This window comes from Pungitius pungitius, chromosome 21 (genome assembly GCF_949316345.1).
Source record: "Pungitius pungitius chromosome 21, fPunPun2.1, whole genome shotgun sequence".
Classification (NCBI taxonomy): Eukaryota; Metazoa; Chordata; class Actinopteri; order Perciformes; family Gasterosteidae; genus Pungitius; species Pungitius pungitius.
In genome coordinates this window covers 441,492-460,852 of record NC_084920.1, presented here as the reverse complement: position 1 = coordinate 460,852, position 19,361 = coordinate 441,492, and the positions used below count along the sequence as shown (strand labels likewise).

Below are 19,361 nucleotides of genomic sequence, written 5' to 3'. Positions count from 1 at the left end.
GTCTCAGAATGTGTCCCTTACGTGTCTCATATGTGTCTTTGCGTGTCCCTTATGTGTCCCTTACGTGTCTCATGTTGCCAGCGACAGAGCAGTTAACAGAATCCATTTCTCCTCCTCACATCTCTTGTCTCCTTCTGTCCTCTTCCCTCCTTCACTCCTCTCTCCTAGTTGTCCCTCTTTTCCCTTTCTCCCTTGTTTCCTCCCCGCATCCCTTGTTTCATAATCTCTTCCCTTGTTTCCTTCTTCTCCCACTTGTTTCCCACTTTCCTGGTTTACTCCTCTCATCCCTTGTTGCCTACCCACTTTCGCTGTTTCCTCTTCTCCTTTCCTTGCCACTTGTTTGATCCCCTCCTCCCCTCTCAGTGTTGGGGGGGGATAGAAGACGGCCATCCTGATTGGATGAAAGTAGGTCAAGCCGGCTCACTCATGTGACCCAGCATGCCTCTCTGCAGGCCGTGTGTGTGTGTGTGTGTGTGTGTGTGTGTGTGTGTTAAAATATCAGGAAACATTTAAAGAACAGAAAGTTTTTCATTTCAGTCTAATGAAGTGATAGAACGTAATGGATCATTCATGATGTCAGTGATTGCAGATCAAAGGAAGCTTTTCTTCATCAAACTATAATAAAATATAAGTTTGATTAATAAACGTTTCCTTCTCCATTATGATCTTAGAGGCTAAAGCTAAAGCTAACATCGTATTCATGACCATTGGAACGTGTTTTCGGATTAAACTTTAATATTTAGGCGTCTCATTTCTTTTGTTCAAGATCTCATTCCACAGAAAACAAGTGTTTATCTGTGTCACTTATTTTAAGGATCTTGTGTCATTAAAAGACTTTGATGTTTCTTCTTATTTCAAATGATTTATTTACATGAACATGTTGCTGAAATGTGCTTTAAATGAGAATTCGATAATAACTAGATCACAATGATGTAATAAATCATTCATAACACCTATTGACAGTCAGCTGGTGGGGGGTGAAGGGGAGGAGCGAGTCTCGGTGTGACGTCAGCAGTCCTCCGGTCCCACAGCGGCGCGCGGTGCTCGGTGTCTGTCCGCCTCGCGCAGCCCGCTGAGCCCGGTCACGCACCGCCACGCACGTCGCGCGCCGATCCGCGTTTTTTGCCGCCGTATCGATCCTCCTTTCAAAAGACACTTCCGCCTCGTCCGGAGCGTTTTGTTTATTTAGATTTGATTGGGCCTCAGGATGGAGATGTCCCGACATCCCGTCCCGCGCCTCGCGCCCTCTGGGCTCGTGCCCGCGGCGGCCACGCACGGAGTCCTGAAGTCTCTGCTGGAGAACCCGATGAAGCTGCCGCTTCATCATGAAGGTGAAGTCCACAGGACTTTGAGTGCTTCTCCACTGTGTGTGCGCGCGTGTGTGTGTGTGTGTGTGTGTGTGTGTGTGTGTGCGTGTGCGTGTGTGCGCGGGCTCATTACGCGCATGCACGCGCAGCCCCGGAGATGCCGCTGCGTGAAGCGCAGGTAAAACGTGTCCACAGACTCTTCTCATAGGAGGCCCTCAGAGATGCAAAGATGTAAACAGCTACTCACCGTGACGTCATGATCGTCTTATCATTACACAGAAAAATACAGAAAACGTGTCAAAAAGCTTTAAAAAATGTACCAAAAACAAACGTGAATGTGATGTTTATTGAGGTCATGTTAGCAGAAGTAAAGCCTCCTGATCTGTGGAGATAGGGTGACTCCTGTGGGAAAGACCCTTCTGTGAGTGAGGTCAGTGTTGTGTTCAAAGACACCTTGTAAATGAGAGCACATGAAGGACTGTGAGCGTAAAGCCGAGGTCTCTGCATCAAAACAATATAAACAGGCTAAATATCCACTTGTCAGGGGAAATGTTCGTTAAAGGTGTCTTTGAACTTGTGCATTTCCTCAAATGACCACACGGGGGCCTCAACTATCCGGTTCTTTAAAGTGACGTCAGAGCTTCATGAGTTAAAGCTGCGTTCTGTGTAGTGACCAGCAGAGGGCGATTCCTCTGCTCCCATAGACGTCTATGAGGAAATGACTCTACTTATGCGTAGTAACCAGCAGGGGGCGACTCCTCTGCTCCCATAGACGTCTATGAGGAAATGACTCTACTTCTGTGTAGTGACCAGCAGGGGGCGACTCCTCTGCTCCCATAGACGTCTATGAGGAAATGACTCTACTTCTGTGTAGTGACCAGCAGGGGCGACTCCTCTGCTCCCATAGACGTCTATGAGGAAATGACTCTACTTCTGTGTAGTGACCAGCAGGGGGCGACTCCTCTGCTCCCATAGACGTCTATGAGGAAATGACTCTACTTCTGTGTAGTGACCAGCAGGGGGCGACTCCTCTGCTCCCATAGACGTCTATGAGGAAATGACTCTACTTCTGTGTGGTGACCAGCAGGGGGCGACTCCTCTGCTCCCATAGACGTCTATGAGGAAATGACTCTACTTCTGTGTAGTGACCAGCAGGGGGCGACTCCTCTGCTCCCATAGACGTCTATGAGGAAATGACTCTACTTCTGTGTAGTGACCAGCAGGGGGCAACTTTACGACTGTAGAAGAATTAGAATTCGGAAATAGAAATTGTTAATACGAGTGTGTCTAATGAAGGTTAAATAATACACTTTAAATAATTAATAAAGTAAATGCTCACATAAAGGAAACAAGTGGACAGACACACTCAGACCAACGTCTGGAGGTTCTGATCTGCTTTGCCTCTCCTCCCCTTGCAGCCTTCAGCAAGGAGCAGGAGAAGGAGAAGAACCTGGAGGAGGAGCGCAGCGCCCACCAGTCGGCCTTCCTGGGCCCGACGCTATGGGACAAGACGCTGCCCTACGACGGGGACTCCTTTCAGCTGGAGTACATGGACCTGGAGGAGTTCCTGTCCGAGAACGGCATCTCCTCCGGCGCCTCGCAGCAGCACCTCCCCCTGAGGCCGCCGGGCACCTCACAAGTCGCGCCCACGCCTCCGGTGATGGACCTCAGCAACCACGCCTCCACCTCCGTGGTCTCTGTCAACTGTCTCCAGGGCGGCCGGGCGAGAGCCGGTAAACACACAAACACAGAAAAGCACTCCATGTTGAATCATTTCACATGAATGTATTCTTTGTCACAAACAATTGGTTCAGGGAGAGAGGGGAAATTCAAGGATGGATCCTGGAGAAACCGTCCAAGAAATAAAAGTGAATTATCATAAAAGAGTAATGCTATAACATACAGAGCAACTTGAAGGTGGAAGCAGTTCCCCCCAAAATGTTTGAGGTGTTTTATTATCACAGTGGTGATGTTTGATTTAAGTGAAACCATGAAAGGACCCAGGACGGATCCCTGAGGAACCTCTCATAGGATTCCAACCATTGAGGACGAGAAATTTAACAAAACTTAAATGCAAATGTAATTTTCACTGTGATGAATCCATTATAAAATGATGTAACCTCCTCACAGATGAAGATGAAATATTCTTCTTTCAGCCCAGTCTTAAACCTACAGATGTTCATCAGGCTTTGATTCATCCACTTTAATAGACTTTCATACCATAGAAATATGAATGGATGAATATGAGTAGTATGTTCCTTTTAAACATCCATCACTTCCCTAATCGGTAAAAGAATCCATTCATCTCCCCGTAATGAGATGGAGCTCCAGCAGCAGGAAGGAGGTCTTGTAGGGCAGGAAACCAGCTGAAGCTTTTTGTTTACTTTGTTAAAATGTTTTGCAGCCAAGGAGGAAAAGTCTGTTCAAAAGAGTTCACATTAGGGTGGAATAAAATCTACAAGGTACAATAAGCTTCATCACGAGGTCCCTTCACCTGGTTTATATTCTACAATCTTAGTTAAACATGTTCTACTGTAAATTCCGACTGCAATAGAACTTTTGTATTTCAGCGCTTTACTCGCCCGACTCGTTGTAGTTAATTCGCCTTCATTCACTTCATACGTGCCAAAAGGGGGAGTGGCTTATCTCTGTAGCTCTTCTCCGTAAAGACAGTGATCCTTTCTGCTATCCACCATTTAAAAAAATTAATGACCACTATTTCTGCTGTGTACTTGTGGAAATCACACATACGACAACAGCAGGCTAAATATCCACTTGTGAGGGGAAATATTTGTTGAAGGTGTCTTTGAAGTGATGCACTTCCTCAAATGACCACATGGGGCCTCAACTATCTGGTTCTTTAAAGTGACGTCAGAGCTTCATGTGTTAAAGCTACATCCTCTGTAGTGACCAGCCAGGGGCGACTCCTCTGCTCCCATAGACGTCTATGAGGAAATGACTCTACTTCTGTGTAGTGACCAGCAGGGGGCGACTCCTCTGCTCCCATAGACGTCTATGAGGAAATGACTCTACTTCTGTGTAGTGACCAGCAGGGGGCGACTCCTCTGCTCCCATAGACGTCTATGAGGAAATGACTCTACTTCTGTGTAGTGACCAGCAGGGGGCGACTCCTCTGCTCCCATAGACGTCTATGAGGAAATGACTCTACTTCTCTCTTGATTTATTCCCTTAGTAAACATTGTAAACATGAGTTTATGGTCTCAGTCTCTAGTTTCAAGTCTTCATCAATGCAGCATGATGTTCATTTAGTGGATGATGCTCCATGTAGAGTCAAGCAGACCATAAAGAGGGGATTCTTTAGGGCGGGGTTGTGGAATATTTCAATAAGCTCGGTAGAAGAGAATGATTTGTCTAATAAAACAGAGTCATGATGAATGATCAAAGTTGCAAAAAGTCAATTTATTGCTTGCAAGCAGGAGGTGGACTACACAGGCACGTATCACGGTGCTCTGTGGAGATGGCGTCTCAGAGCAGTGAAAACCTGAGTTCTTATACACACACATGAAGGTCATTTCTAGTGGCCACGAGAGGGACCGAAACCTAAAACTCTAAACCACGTGTGAGATAACCAGAGGTGTGGACTCGAGTCATGTGACTTGGACTCGAGTCAGACTCGAGTCATGAATTTGATGACTTGAGACTCGACAAAACGTACAAAGACTTGCAACTCGACTTGGACTTGAACACCGATGACTCGTGACTTGACTTGGACTCGAGCCTTTTGACTCGAGAAGACTTGCTACTTCCCATGAAAACTGGGGGAAAACATTTTCACACCACCGCGCCGCTCTGTTTATCTGCATCTGTCAAAAAAATGTGCGCCACCTGTATGCAGAGAGCGCGCGCTGCCTGCACGACATCCAATCACTGCAGTCCATTTGACCGTATCAACGAGACAGCTCGTTCATGGTTACAAAAATCGGGATTTTTGAACCCGGATTCAGACTCCGATGGAAATCCTCGCCAACATTATGTCAACGTCCGTTTTAAAGTAGTGTAATGAGCTGAGTTAAAGTTATTAGTTAATCAGTTATGCAGATGTTGCATGTGTTCACGTTATGCTGTTACCAGCTGTAGTTACGCGAGACAACCCGAGTTTTGGGGGGCCGTGAATGCGGAAGTGTTCGTTCGGCGTGGTGACGGCCAACAGTGACCGAAGTTGAGTTGTTTTATATAAATAAATGCAGCGGAGTTGCAAGCCAGTCATTGCCTCCTTATTTACGCTGCAGCATTGGGGTGAGCGTTACAGCACTATAACACAGTCACAGTCGATCCACCATTACCCTTCCCTTCGTAGTCTAGGTCTGTGAGGCAGCGCACCATCACCCAGGGTTCCCCGTCCCCACTATAATAAAAGGACTCGAAATGACTCGAAACTAAAATGGTACGACTTGTGACTCGACTTGAGGCTTGTTGGCTGTGACTTGTGACTCGACTTGGGACTTGCTTCGTCTTTGACTCGACTTGACTCGGGACTCGAGGGCAATGCTTGAGACTTGCTTGTGACTTGCCTAACAGTGACCTGATCCCACCTCTGGAGATAACACAAATGAAAAGTTATAAATCAAGCAGGACACAAATCAAAGTAAAGATGGAGTAACCGAGTTCCTTTGTTCGAGCATTCGGGTGAATGCCGGTTTGACCGTCCTCCTTCAAACCGTCAAAAGACAACTTTTGGGTCTCCCTTTTCTTCTCACATTGCTTCAACACAGACAATAATCACTCTTTTAGCATAAGATTATGTTATAACATATTTTACCATTACAGGGGCTACCCACTGATTGACAGGTCTCTAACAGACATATCCAGGTGTGTTCAGTTATTTTCTCAACTTTGAACTCAGAGGGGGGGTTCTCCCTGAGTAATAACACTAGAAAGATGTTTCAGATTTTGTGTGTGTGTCTCTGTGTGTGTGTGTGTTTGTGTGTGTGTGTGTGGGTCTGTGTGTGTGAGACGGAGCAAACTTGTCGTGTTTTTTACTCGCTTCAAGTTACTTGTGTTTTTAGAGGAAGAAAACAAGCCGTCTTTTCACAGCGTGCGGGAACATGTGACTGCTCTGCTGTGTGTGCGTCTGTGTGTGTGTGTTTGTTAGAATGTGTGTGTGTCCCTACACAATATTACGTGTTTTAAGGACACAGTGTTCTCTGCAGAAGTAAAAACAATAACTCTGATATCGAAGCACTTTGTGGTCTTTTCCACTGACTCCAATTTCAAAAACTTGATCTAATCTGCCTCCTCCTTTCTAAATATAGCCGCGTAATCTACGGCCCTAATCCGGCATATTTCTGCTCCCACATGGCCGCTCACCGTCCGGACCAACGGGGTCGCCCCAAGGTCACGTCCAAGTGAAGAGACGATCCGAGGGAGGACAAACATCCTCATTCGGCCCGTCTCTCAGGGACCTGAAGCCTTTCCTCCCGCTGATGTTTGGTATTTAAGGGTCACGTCCGACTTGAAAGGTTTACGGATCGTAAAACTCACCAGAGTTAAAATATGGGTTATATTTAACTTGTATAGATATTATTAGAAATTAGATCAGATATTATTATATTTATATTAGAGATATTTGACAGCTTTATAAAGTCATTTAAACAGTCTTTTGTGATGCTCACGATGTCACATGATCAGAAATCAGACTAGAAATCAATGACGTTGTCATCAATGAACACGTGAGGATAAAACATATTTACACTGATGGACTTAATAATAATGAGTGATACGTCTTTGTAATTACTCCGGAAACAGTTCTTGAATGCTTCCTTCCTTTTTCCTCAAAAGTTTTCTCCACACTCCTTGAAGATCTGAAATGTCCTCACAAGAGTTGTAAGAACTGTTGGTCCCCACAAAGATAGAAATACAGACACGTAAACACACACCTGCCACTGACCTGTGTGAGACCAGCTGGAGAGGAAAAACAAATAGTCTTTTCCAAGAAATGTGTACGTGTGTGTAAGTGTATGTGTGTGAGTGTATGTGTATGTGCGTGTGTGTATGTGCGTGTGTGTATGTGTATGTGCGTGTGTGGGGGGGCGCTAATGTTCTCTTCCTTTTTTATTTTGTGTTGAAGACCTACAAATGTATTATTGACTTGCCAAAAGATAAAGGAACCAGAAAAGATGGTCGAGGCCTGATCAGCTTGATTTGGTTTAACAATCATATCTTCACATTGTTCCTCTACCCGGTCCGAGGTCTTCCTCGTTGGTGCCCAATCCAAGAACTCGTTTGTTCTTCCTGTAGGCCTGCCGGGCTTCAGAAGGCCACCCAGCCCTGTGGACCCGGACTCGGTCCAGGTCCTGGTGGGGTTCGAGCCCGACCCGGCCGACCTGGCCCTGTCCAGCGTTCCCGGTCAGGAGATGTTTGACCCGCGCAAACACAAGTTCTCCGCAGAGGAGCTGAAGCCGCAGCCGATGATCAAGAAGGCCCGAAAGGTCTTCATCCCTGAGGGCCTGAAGGTACTTAGGAGCCGGTTCTACCGCTTTGTGACTCAGGCTCCTCCCTAGTACTCGACGTCCCCTCTCGGCCTGGTGGGTGTGGAGGAGCTTTCAGGGCTGGGAGTTTCTGGTTGGTTTCTGCTCTCCTATTGGTCCTCTCGTCTTAGGAGGCTTGAATGAGAGGGCTTTGGCTGCAGAGGCCTCCTGCTGTGACCACTAGATGTATGATATCACGCTGGCGATTGGTCCCTTTTCAAGCTTGCATGTAGCCATTATGCTAAGCTAAGCTAAGCTAACTCATGCTACTCATGTAGCAGAAAGAAAAGGAGTTCAATTATTAAAACGTTTGTGATTGGAGCCGATTCTGAAATCTCTGAAACGTGATCTTCTGGACTTATTTCACGTCTCCTCTGTCCTCCCTTCGTGTCCATCGAGCAGGACGACAAATACTGGGCCAGGCGCAGGAAGAACAACGTGGCGGCCAAGAGGTCCCGGGACGCCCGACGGCTCAAAGAGAACCAGATCGCCATCCGGGCCGCCTTCCTGGAGAAGGAGAACTCGGCGCTGAGGCAGGAGGCGGCCGAGCTGAGAAGAGAGCTGGGACGCACCAGGAGCGTCCTGTCGAAGTACGAGGGTCAGCACGGGGCGCTTTGAGGACACAACAACAACAACAACAACAACAGCAGCAGCTCCCCGGTCCACCAGCGACCTTCTGCTCCCCCCTCGGAGATCTTCAGGCTTTAAACACAAACAAACAGACAACCTCACGACCTTGCTGGGACTACTTTCAGCGGCGGATTGATTCACAAGAACCGCCCCACGTCGCTCGGTGCACGTCCAGCTGTGACTCCTCCCACCGCCTGTCTCTGGCCCCGCCCCCAGCAGACCATGTAAAGGCACTTTAGAACCACTGCAGCCTCCCTCTGCCAATGCCCCCCTTCTCTCTAGACTCCGCCCCTTAGCTGCAGGTGTTATTCCCACAATGCACCTGTGCCCCAGATTGCATTACTCATTGAGCTTTGTTTGAGAAAAGACCCTTTTGGTACATGAAAAGAATGTAAAATAATGTATTTGTGACTTTTGTGCAGAAGATCCAACTTTTGTAAAACAGAAAAATCAAAAATGTCTTTAAATTCAAACACTTTGTGACTTATAGCTAATAACTATTATAATTACAATGTATAAATACCTTTTCTATCATACTGAACACATGAAGACCAATAGAATGAGTTTTTCTTAACAAATCAATAACCGTATGCATAGTTTTTTGTATTTTACTGTAAACAGTGTTTGTTCTCACCAAAGAGCTGAGGAGCCACAGGTGCATTCTGGGAAGGCCGTCAGCGGCGTTTATTTAAAGGCTTTTAGTCTTAAACAATGAATGTAGATCACAATCATATTTTATAGACATGAATCAATAAAGTTATTGTTTTATTGCCAACCGTCTTTTAATCATCAATCAAATGGTCACCTCTAAGACGTCAAAATGCTGTTTGTGTTTTGAACTCAATCCTCTTGGAGGCGGAACTTGAACCAACGACTCTTCCCGCTGTCCTCTTTGCTCTCGACTCTCCATCGATTGACGTGTTTCAGGGGTCAACGACCACCGGAAGGAAGTGCAGCTGCATTAAAACATTTCATGCATAAATCTCAATAATCGTCTTTACCTTCACAAAACAACTATTTCCTCAAGCTGATTTTAAAATGTTTGTTTTACGCCCTGAAACGACATGAAGGAGACATTTCTGAATGAAAGAGATTATCTCTACATATATATTGAAGGTTTTACTGTTTACACAGAGATGCTGTGTTTTTTTAGTCTATTTTCCTAAACAGATACTTCCTCTGTATTTCCGATGGGTTAAAGTTAGATACTAAAAATGAATATATTTGGAAATGGGCATTACTCCCCCCACCTCCAAGCTGGTGTTTCACCGAGGAAACACTTTTTTACTTCTCCTTGTTTTGGTCAAAGATATTTTTTGTCTTATTTCTTTCCCTGATGATTTTTTCATGACGAAAATAAATGAATAAAAATTTGAATCCACTTATTGTTTCAGTTTTTTATTTCATTCTGAAGGTTTTTTTCTTCTGGTTCAAAACCCAGTTTAAATTGTATTTATACAAGAAAAGTGTTAAATATAAAATGTTCAATTATACGATATTTTAAGGAAAAGAAACAACAAGTAATAAAGAAGTCGAATAACTTGTCTTTAAACATTTAGCTGATTGAAATGTATCATGATTTTCATATAAATGTGGATGTTGGTCTGGTTTATTTTACCACCACCAGCAGGGGGCAGCACCCTTTCACAATAAATCAAATTACTATTCTCACAGAAATCACTGATGAAATTAAAACCCTCCACTTCCTGTTTGATGATTGATTATGACATTTTATAAACAATATTGGATGAAAGTACTTTTAATATCAAAAGAACTGCATGAAAACATTTGTTGTTAATATGTTAGCTTTTAACTTAAATCAAGTCATATTCTCTATTTAGGAAACATAAGCATTAAAATAAGAGCAAGTTGAGATCATTTTCTAAAAACAAAGGTTTAAATGACTCACCTCTGTAAGGAACACGCTTTACTTATTATATATTCATCATATATATATATATATTATTTATATATATATATATTATTTTTCTTTAAATAAAAAAATCAACGGATGTATTGGTTGTCTTTTTGCTACTTTTATTTGTTGGAAAATGAAGTAAAAAATGGTTTGTTAATAAAACAAAGTACAACAGAATGTCCATCCTTTACAGATTATTTATCTTCCAAAGAATCACTAAAAGGCTGAATAACCCTTTAAAACTGATATTTTCTCCTTCTCCTCGAAGACGAGAAGCAGAAGAATCACACGCTCCTGTTTTAGTGAAACCATTATTTCTAAAAGTGAGAGAGCAGATTTCCTGAATAATCCTGATAAAGTTCATGTTTCACCTCAAAGATTCTTCTTCAAAGAAGTGATTTATGAAATGCGTTTTTAGTGGTATTTCCTGTTCCCTCACAGGTTTTAAGTGAGTCTTTAGGATAGTTAATGACCATTAAAACCTCTAATCATGTCAGGAACTAAATCATTTTTCTTCACAGATTTCTCAAGTTAATTGTTATTTCTTCTCTATTATTATTATTATCTATTTCTGCTTCATGTAGTTTATGGAAGTACAACGTCAGACTGAGAATTCACGACTTTCCACTAGTTTACGTCTTGTTGTAAGTTAATGGCAAGAAACACGAGAAATATGATGAAATAACTAATAATAATATGAAAATTGGAAACAAATTGGACCCGATTGGCGTTCTCCTTGGTGTCAGGCTACGCGTTGTTAATTGTTTGTGAGTTTTCTGTCTCTCATCGTTGACCATTTAATGAAAACACAAGACTACAGAAGAGACCAAAGAAACATTTGAAGCAGAAACCGCTGTGTTTCATCTCTTTGTCTCATTTATAGTTTACCACCACAACACTGAATCTGTGTTTAAGTGGACTCAAGTGAGAGGATGAAGCCTGAAAGCAGGAGGAGTCTGACGATTACGTCTGACGTCACGGACGACCCCCCCCCAGGGCCCTGAGAGCCATGTAGGCCTCGGATGAGCCGCCGGGTGAAAACTCGAAATCCCAGCCTGTTGACAACTTGAGGCTTATGTAACAACCCCCCCGCACCAACACCCCCCTCCTCTACGGACAAAAAAACAACACAGGCCAAAGACAAACCATAATACGCCCTCCTAATACTCAAATACTCAGTGGATATAATCCACAAACATGGAATATGGAGGCCGGGGGGTGAAGGCGGATAATTGTGCAACTCATTTGATGGATGGAGAGCAGCCATTGGTGGGCCGGGTGCTGGGGGGTGTTCGGGGGGGGGGTTACATAAGAGGATTTGCCTCTGTGGCACGAGTCCCCCAAAGACTCAGGGCTGGATCATCTGTCCACAGCCAATGGGACGAGGCGATGGGGGGATGACGTGGTAGGCCAGGGCCTTTTTTCGGTCCGGGGAGGATTTTGGTCATTTCAGCAGGGGGGGGGGGGGGATTAGTTGCCATTTTTTGCAGCACAGAACAAATGTTATTTGGAATCAGTGAACAGAGAGAAGAAGGAGGACTGATGCCAAAATCAAAACGTTGCGTCCTCACATCCACAAACGTCCAGATGAACTAACCAGCTGAACACTTTCTGCTCCGCCCACATGGCCTTTTATGGGTGACAAATTCACAAAATAAAACGTAAACTCATTTTATGTTCTCTGACAAATTTGCAGTTCATCAAATCACAAGTAACCGACTGACATTTAACATTAAACCATCATCTGAGTCTCAGTTAGACACACATCAATGAATCAATCATTGGATTAATCAATCAATGGATGAGTCAATGGATCCGTCGGTAGTCCCCAGCAGCTTCTGCTTCAGGCTGAAGGTGGCAGCAGGAAGTCAAAGGGCTTCTCAGAGTACTTTGTGTCCGACTCCCTAAAGAAACATGAATAGAAAGGTTCATTACACCTAAAGTCAGAAAATGGTTTCCATAATCCTTTCTTTCTCAATGTACATGATGATTTTCTCGCCGTCTGTTTTTTAACACCGACCAACATCTGCTTAGCTTGCCACATCTGTAAGGCCGTGATTCCCATCTGCTGCACTGACGGCGTTTTGTTCATTCAAACAGACGTAAAAGGATTTAAAAGACACTTCACAATGTGATTATCAGGGTGAACGCGAGCAGCTACTCAACAACCCAGCTAACCCTAACCCACACAAATAAGGCTTGAGAAACTTACATTTAAGATATAACTGGTCTAAAGAGCTGAATTCTAAGAGATCATCAAATTTAAACTTTGTTGACAGTTATAATTATTATTTTTATTTATTACTTCATTACACAAAGCGTGAGATTTTCCTTCAAGAGACCAGAGTTGTAGTTTCTTCACTGTAAATAAGGTTTTATCCTTCTTTTTATTTACCACAAACCTTCCCTCTCTAGTTTTTTATTTTATGAAATGTATGCACATTTTCACAACATTAAGGCTGATAAATTAAATGAACGTACAATTGATGTAATAGATGAGAAAGAACTATCTCAGCACAATAAATAAATCAAAACGTACTTTTAAATTAAACTACAGCGAAAAACAAATTAATCACTTTTAGATTTGCTCTCAATCTGATTATTGCAGATTTGGACCAATCGGCTGCTTGGACCTCCAACTCGGTGAACCATGGGTTCTGGATCTGGGTCGAGCACTCACACATATATCGGTAATAATAGATTTCCATGCATTTGCTAATGCATAATGGATTACTTTGGCACGGCATGTACAGTCGGTACAGATGCTCACAGCGAGCACACAGATGTTCACGTGCAGCTTCATCTCACAGAAAGAATGTCTCTTTGAATGTAAGTTTGGTCATTTGTTCTTTTTTTAGAACCTCTGGAGAAACTGGAATGATTAATAAAAGGGTTTTACTTTTTGTTTGTTTGGTGTGATGATTCTGAAGTTGATTAAAACAATATTGCAGGAAGCAAAACTAATTCCAGCCTTCATTAGATCACAGAGACTTTAGATGAACGAGGCTTCAAATAAAGAGCTTAATTTGGGTCAAGGTCACCTTTTAACCACCTTTTAAGTCCCTACAGCGTCATGTAAAGTTCCTACAACGTCATGTTGAGTCCCAACAACGTCACGTTGAGTCCACACAACGTCATGTTGAGTCCCTACAACGTCACGTTAAGTCCCTACAATGTCATGTTGAGTCCCTACAAGGTCACATCGAGTCCACACAACGTCATGTTGAGTCCTTACAAAGTCAGGTTGAGTCGCTATCACGTCATGTTAAGTCCCTACAGTGTCATGTTGAGTTGCTACAATGTTATGTTGAGTCGCTACAACATCATGTTGAGTCTTTACAACGTTTTTGTTGAGTTCCTACAACGTCATGTTGAGTCCCTACAACATCATGTTGAGTCTCTACAACGTTTTTGTTGAGTTCCTACAACGTTATGTTGAGTCTCTACAACGTCCTGTTGAGTCCCCACAACGTCATGTTGAGTCTCTACAACGTCCTGTTGAGTCCCCACAACATCATGTTGAGTCTCTACAACGTCCTGTTGAGTCCCCACAACATCATGTTGAGTCTCTACAACGTTTTTGTTGAGTTCCTACAACGTTATGTTGAGTCTCTACAACGTCCTGTTGAGTCCCCACAACGTCATGTTGAGTCTCTACAACGTCCTGTTGAGTCCCCACAACGTCATGTTGAGTCCCCACAACGTCATGTTGAGTCCCCACAACGTCATGTTGAGTCCCCACAACGTTATGTTGAGTCCCTACAACGTCATGTTGAGTCCCTACAACGTCATGTTGAGTCCCCACAACGTTATGTTGAGTCCCTACAACGTCATGAGGCATAGGCATGAATTTTATGGCACATTAAAAAGACGATACTAATATATAAGTTTGCTACTTACCTTCCGCTGTCCAACTCAGCAGCCTCCAAACACCCAGATGTTTTAAAAAGTATAAACAAATTAAAAAAAAACAGAACAAAGTGTCCCTTCCTCCTCCTCTTCCTCAGACCAGGGTCGTCCTCTTCTCTCTCTCCCGGCTCAGGTCCGGCGTCGGCGGCTCGCCTCGGCCGGCCTCATTGCGGGTGGAGGCGGCGGGGGAGTTTTGCATGACCACCAAGTGGATGGGCGACTGACCGGCTGCCGGAGGAGCAGGTGGAGGCGCTGCGGCGGCGGTAGAGCTGTCTGGCGCGTACTCCTTGGTGGGGTCTTTGCCCCGGCAGTCGTACAGGATGCAGGAGATGAGGAACACCAGGAGCAGGATGACATAGCTGGCCACCAGGATGATGAGGTTCAAGGTGACCGGGTCAATCTCCAGGTAGAATTCCATTAAACCCATGGCGACGCTTCATATCGCTCTCAGCCCCAGGAGCCGGAGGGGACAACACGGGGAGGGGTGGGGCGGCCGTAGAAATCTGCAAGAAAGGAGAGTGTGTCGGGGGGAGAGGGGGATGCTGATGGTGGTGGTGGTGGTGGTGGTGGTGGGCGAGGGATGGACAGCTGGCTGCACACAGAGAACGAGGAGAGAGGGTGGAAGCACTGAGAGGAAATGAGAGGATGAGCTGAGAGAGAGAGAGAGAGAAAGACTGGGAGGGAGAGAGCGACAGGATGTGAAGCTTTATGCTTTATAGGACTTTAATCCTCTACTTTGACTTTTCAGCAGCCAATGATTAAAGCTGCTCACTTTAAATAACTTAATCCACCATTTTGATTTTACTGACGACACAGAAGACGAAATGGAGAACAAAACTCAGGCATCACATGTTGGGATTCCCATGGTGGTCATTAATAAACTAACATTTTATTATGTCACTCTGACATTTGAAATGTGTAAAAACTCATTGGCTCACAAGATGGAACATTGGCGTTAGCATGTTAGGAATTTAGCATGGTACCATGTTAGCTAATATATTTTTCCTTCTTTCAAGTTCGTGAATTTTTTTTCTAACTGAACCTTTCAATTCAATTCTTTTCATTTTGTAAGGCCAAAATTGCAACTTAGCCTCAGAGGGCTTTACAGCCTGTAAACACGCAACGTCCTCTGCCCCAAAACCCTCACATCGGCACAGGAACAACTCGCCAAAATATAAAAATCCTTCCATGGGGGAAAAGGGGAGAAACCTACAGGATGTCATGTTACACAATGAATAACGTAAAGTACAATACATTCAGTTCATGTGACAGAACTTATACAAGTAATTGTGAGTAGAAAGACAAGTGTACAGCACCTATCAGCTGCAGGGAAGACCACCATCATGTAGAACCACCATCATGTAGAACCATCATCAGATAGAACCACCATCATCAGGTAGAACCACCATCAGATAGAACCACCATCATGTAGAACAACCACCATGTAGAACCATCATCATCAGGTAGAACAACCATCAGATAGAACCACCATCATGTAGAACCACCTTCAGATAGAACCACCATCATCAGGTAGAACCACCATCAGATAGAACCACCATCATGTAGAACCACCATCATCATCAGGTAGAACCACAATCAGGTAGAACCACCATCATCATCAGGTAGAACCACCATCAGGTAGAACCACCATTCATAGAAGTTTCTGTGGGTAGACCTACAGCAGCTTACCCAAGTCCAGACTGATCTGAGCCAGCACTATAAGAGGTACCAAAGAGGAGAGTTTTATGCTCCAATATAAATGAGCTGATGGCCCGGACTGAAGGAGGAAGCTGGTTCCACTTTGAATGTTTGCTTATGATACAATGTTACTGTTAATACTCATTGATCTTGTTATTTTCTTAACGACCAGATAGAGACAGAAGGCAACATTAACATTAAAATGAACAGCTTTTTTGTTTACATAATTAGTTTTTCTCCATCTAAGACTCAGACTGAAGAAATAGTGCGATGAAGCAAAGATGAAAAACACATGCTATGGACCAGCAGTGTGACCTTTGACCTCAGAAAGGTATCAGCCGTCTGCATCCCTGAGCTTCTGAAAGGATTTCATTAGAAAGAGTGAAGGAGGATTTCTATAATCTGTGTTGAGACCTTATGTTCCTCATTAGGAGAACTGATCCTCAACAAAGACTCTTTTTACAACAGACGTTTTGAACATGAGCTCCAACTTTATTAGTTTTTATATTTTAAGTTTTACACATGTGAAACAAATTCATTTCCACTAAGAGGTGTTTATTATTTTTATGATTATTTATTGACCCAGAAATGGATGTGAGGGTCCAGAAAAAACTCCTGATTTGGTTTTCACAAAAGAACTTTAACTAATCCAGATTCAAAGTGGAGCATCCAGTCTGCAATCTGAAAACTTAATTTGACCATGAATTGTATTATTTTTCTTGTCAAAATCACATGGGAAACAAATAAAACGAATTAAAGAAATGATGAAGGTGAGGCATCTACAAAATAAATGTCATATTATTAATCTCTTCCTGTAGACGGCTCTCTTTCTTTATAATGAGAATGACCTTTGACCTGTTATTTCTACCTGATGTCATGTCAGCAGCCTGAAGCTCCCAGCGAGGCCTCCGCTCCCCATGACACAGCAAATTGCGTATTTCTACGCTTTGGTAGGAAGAGAAAGCAGCTTCCTGTTCCCTGGCCGGTCTCTTCTGATGGAGCCGACTCCCCGGCTCTCTGCGTGCCAGGCCTCCTCCTCGGAGGGGGGGGGCACCGTGTCGCACCTCAGCTGGTCGCTGTGTTACAGGAAGGGAAGGGAGGGGCGGGATTTCCCCTCCGATCTGTCCGCACACAAAGCAGCAAACAGAAAAATCATTATTTATGTCATCATTTACCTCAATGGAAGATGCATCAAACCACACCTGAAGATGCGTCAAACCACACCTGACCCCCATCAGGTAAGAAAGTAAGAAAGACACCATCACGAAACGGACCTTTCACAATAAAAGACTTGAACCAGACATCATCTGATCAGTTCTCAGAACCAGAGCTTTAACTTTCCTATCACAATAAGAGAAACTTTGATGGAACCTCTGAGGGGAAACAGTAGGAAAGAAAAGAAAGCTGCTCCAGTGAACCGGATGAAACCTGCTGCTCCCTGAGGCCGTTTCTGGCCTCTGCTCCAAAAATAGCACAGACATGAAAAAACGTGTAATAACTCTGGAGCTACTTTGTCAATCTGGACATTCTTTTTCTGTGGGGATGAAAGGGAGCCGCCGTGAACGTTCTGATTAATAAAAATCAGTTTGGAGGTGTATGAAATGTGTTTAGTTTATGTGTTTTATAAAAACCCTCAAAGATGTGAGTTTGTAGAAAAATGTCTAGAAGTTTTGAATCAATAATGACCATCAACAAACAACCTTTGATGAACAGAACTGGCTCCTAACAGGATGTTGATGAAACCTTGATGATCCAAACAAAGACATAAATAAGATCTGCCAGTTAATAAAGTGTTACACATCTGGATCACAGCTCTACAGTTACAGAAGAACCAGAAGAGCTCAGAGTTCACAACTTTACTTTGAGTCGTGAGTTCGTCATTAAAGGTAAACGACCGAAGGTTTGCAGACCAGAAGCTCGATGTCTCTCCAAAGAAAAAGACACCTGAGAGTACATTTTATTTTATAGCTTATTGACAGAGAATCTAAACAGCTCTGAGGGGTCCAATGAGACCACCACAGTATCTGGTCCTTTATTCTAGACCACCACAGTATCTGGTCCTTTATTGGAGACTACCACAATCTGTGGTCCTTTATTCCAGACCACCACAGGCTCTGGTCCTTTATTCTAGACCACCACAGTTCTTCATTAGAAACCTTCTCAGGCCTCTGAGGTGTCCTGCAGTGTCCTTGCCACCTGCAGCGAGATTCTCCACTTCCTGGGGTGCGTTTAGGTTCCCCTTGTTAATCCCTGGACTCACCAGACCAGATCCCCCCCCCTCCGCCGTAGTTCATGCTGGGCAGTATCCCTGTCCGGCCATGAGGGCGGCCCTGCTCTCCCTACGCTGGTCCCCCTTCCTCCTCCTCAGCCGGACCCTCCAGCAGACAGCGCTGGATCCCAGCAGGACCAGTCCGGCAGACAGCAGCACCAGACCCAGCACCGAGATGGTGGACCCATGGGAGTTGAAGGTGTACGCCACCGCTGTGACCACCACGCCGGCGATGAGGACCACCACACCAAATGGTGCCGTGCAGCGGCGACAGGACACCTCGGCGCCACCAGTGGCTGCCGTCAGCTGCAGCTCGTTGACGTGTGGGACGCGCAGCGCCACAACGACGCCTCTGCGGTTCCCCCGGGTCTGCCGGTCCGGCACCTCAGCGGGGACAGAAGTGGAGGCGGAGGTTGGCGTCTTGGCAGCGCCCCCGGGGGTCCTGGCGCCACCTTTGCCGTGGAAGTCATCCGGCATGGGGACATTACTGGCGAGGTGGGCCATCTCAATGTGTCAGCCAATCACTGAGCAGCTACCTGATAACAGAAATAACAGTAATGGTAAAAGTGAAATAATACTAATTATAATAATCTGTAAATTACTGTGAGGCATCTGAAGGGGGACCAATATTTAATTACAATGAACTATTTATTTGTATATAAAGTATTAATTAATCTGAATTACCTCAGTCCAACTACCAGTGTCCCGTCCCAAAAGGTTTAAGGTTAAATAAAGATTAATTCAGTCTCACGTTAGAAGGCCTTCAATTAATGACTTATTTAAGTTCAAGAACAAAAGAACCAAAGAAAGAAAGAACCAAAGCCATTTAGAATTATATTCACATAAAACACACACACACACGATTATAGCACCTACTTACAGACAAGTCTTCATGCTGAGTCCGGACGGTGAAGAGCTACAAGTTCACTGAATAAACACAGACACACAGACCCCCCCCCTCCAGTACCTCCTCCTACTGGTGCAAAATAAGTTTTAACTCTTTCCTCCCTTCAGCTGGTAGTCATGTCCCTTGAAGGGGAACCTATAACTTCCTATAACTTCCAACTTAGAAACAATTCAAACACCCTGTAGAACCGCATCACTACACCTTAAATACACCACCAGTACACCTTTATACACAT

The 19,361-nt window shown here is 44.2% G+C and overlaps 3 protein-coding genes across 4 annotated transcripts; 1 reads left to right on the top strand and 2 right to left on the bottom strand.

Moving 5' to 3' along the window:
• Positions 1–998: 998 nt before the first annotated feature.
• Positions 999–9,806, top strand: hlfb (HLF transcription factor, PAR bZIP family member b). Of its 2 annotated transcripts, none has more exons than XM_037464002.2 (4): positions 999–1,331; positions 2,726–3,040; positions 7,566–7,780; positions 8,195–9,806. In XM_037464002.2, exons 1-4 carry the CDS (start codon positions 1,208–1,210, stop codon positions 8,411–8,413), a joined length of 873 nt encoding a protein of 290 aa, XP_037319899.2. In that variant the 5' UTR covers positions 999–1,207; the 3' UTR covers positions 8,414–9,806. The 2 variants fall into 2 exon arrangements, with proteins under 2 accessions (XP_037319899.2, XP_037319900.2); XM_037464003.2 differs by having other exon boundaries at positions 1,000–1,331; positions 8,198–9,806.
• Positions 9,807–10,441: 635 nt separating this feature from the next.
• On the bottom strand, positions 10,442–16,958 carry si:ch73-256g18.2 (small integral membrane protein 36). Its single transcript, XM_037464315.2, has 3 exons — positions 16,819–16,958; positions 14,244–14,755; positions 10,442–12,247 (listed from the first exon to the last, which is right to left on the bottom strand). The coding sequence occupies exon 2, from the start codon at positions 14,677–14,679 to the stop codon at positions 14,347–14,349; it is 333 nt and encodes a 110-aa protein (XP_037320212.1). The 5' UTR covers positions 14,680–14,755; positions 16,819–16,958; the 3' UTR covers positions 10,442–12,247; positions 14,244–14,346.
• Positions 16,959–18,232: 1,274 nt separating this feature from the next.
• Positions 18,233–19,147, bottom strand: LOC119213021 (transmembrane protein 100-like). The gene is made up of 2 exons (XM_037464004.2): positions 19,100–19,147; positions 18,233–18,755 (listed from the first exon to the last, which is right to left on the bottom strand). Exon 2 carries the CDS (start codon positions 18,721–18,723, stop codon positions 18,241–18,243), a length of 483 nt encoding a protein of 160 aa, XP_037319901.2. The 5' UTR covers positions 18,724–18,755; positions 19,100–19,147; the 3' UTR covers positions 18,233–18,240.
• Between the last annotated feature and the right edge of the window lie 214 nt (positions 19,148–19,361).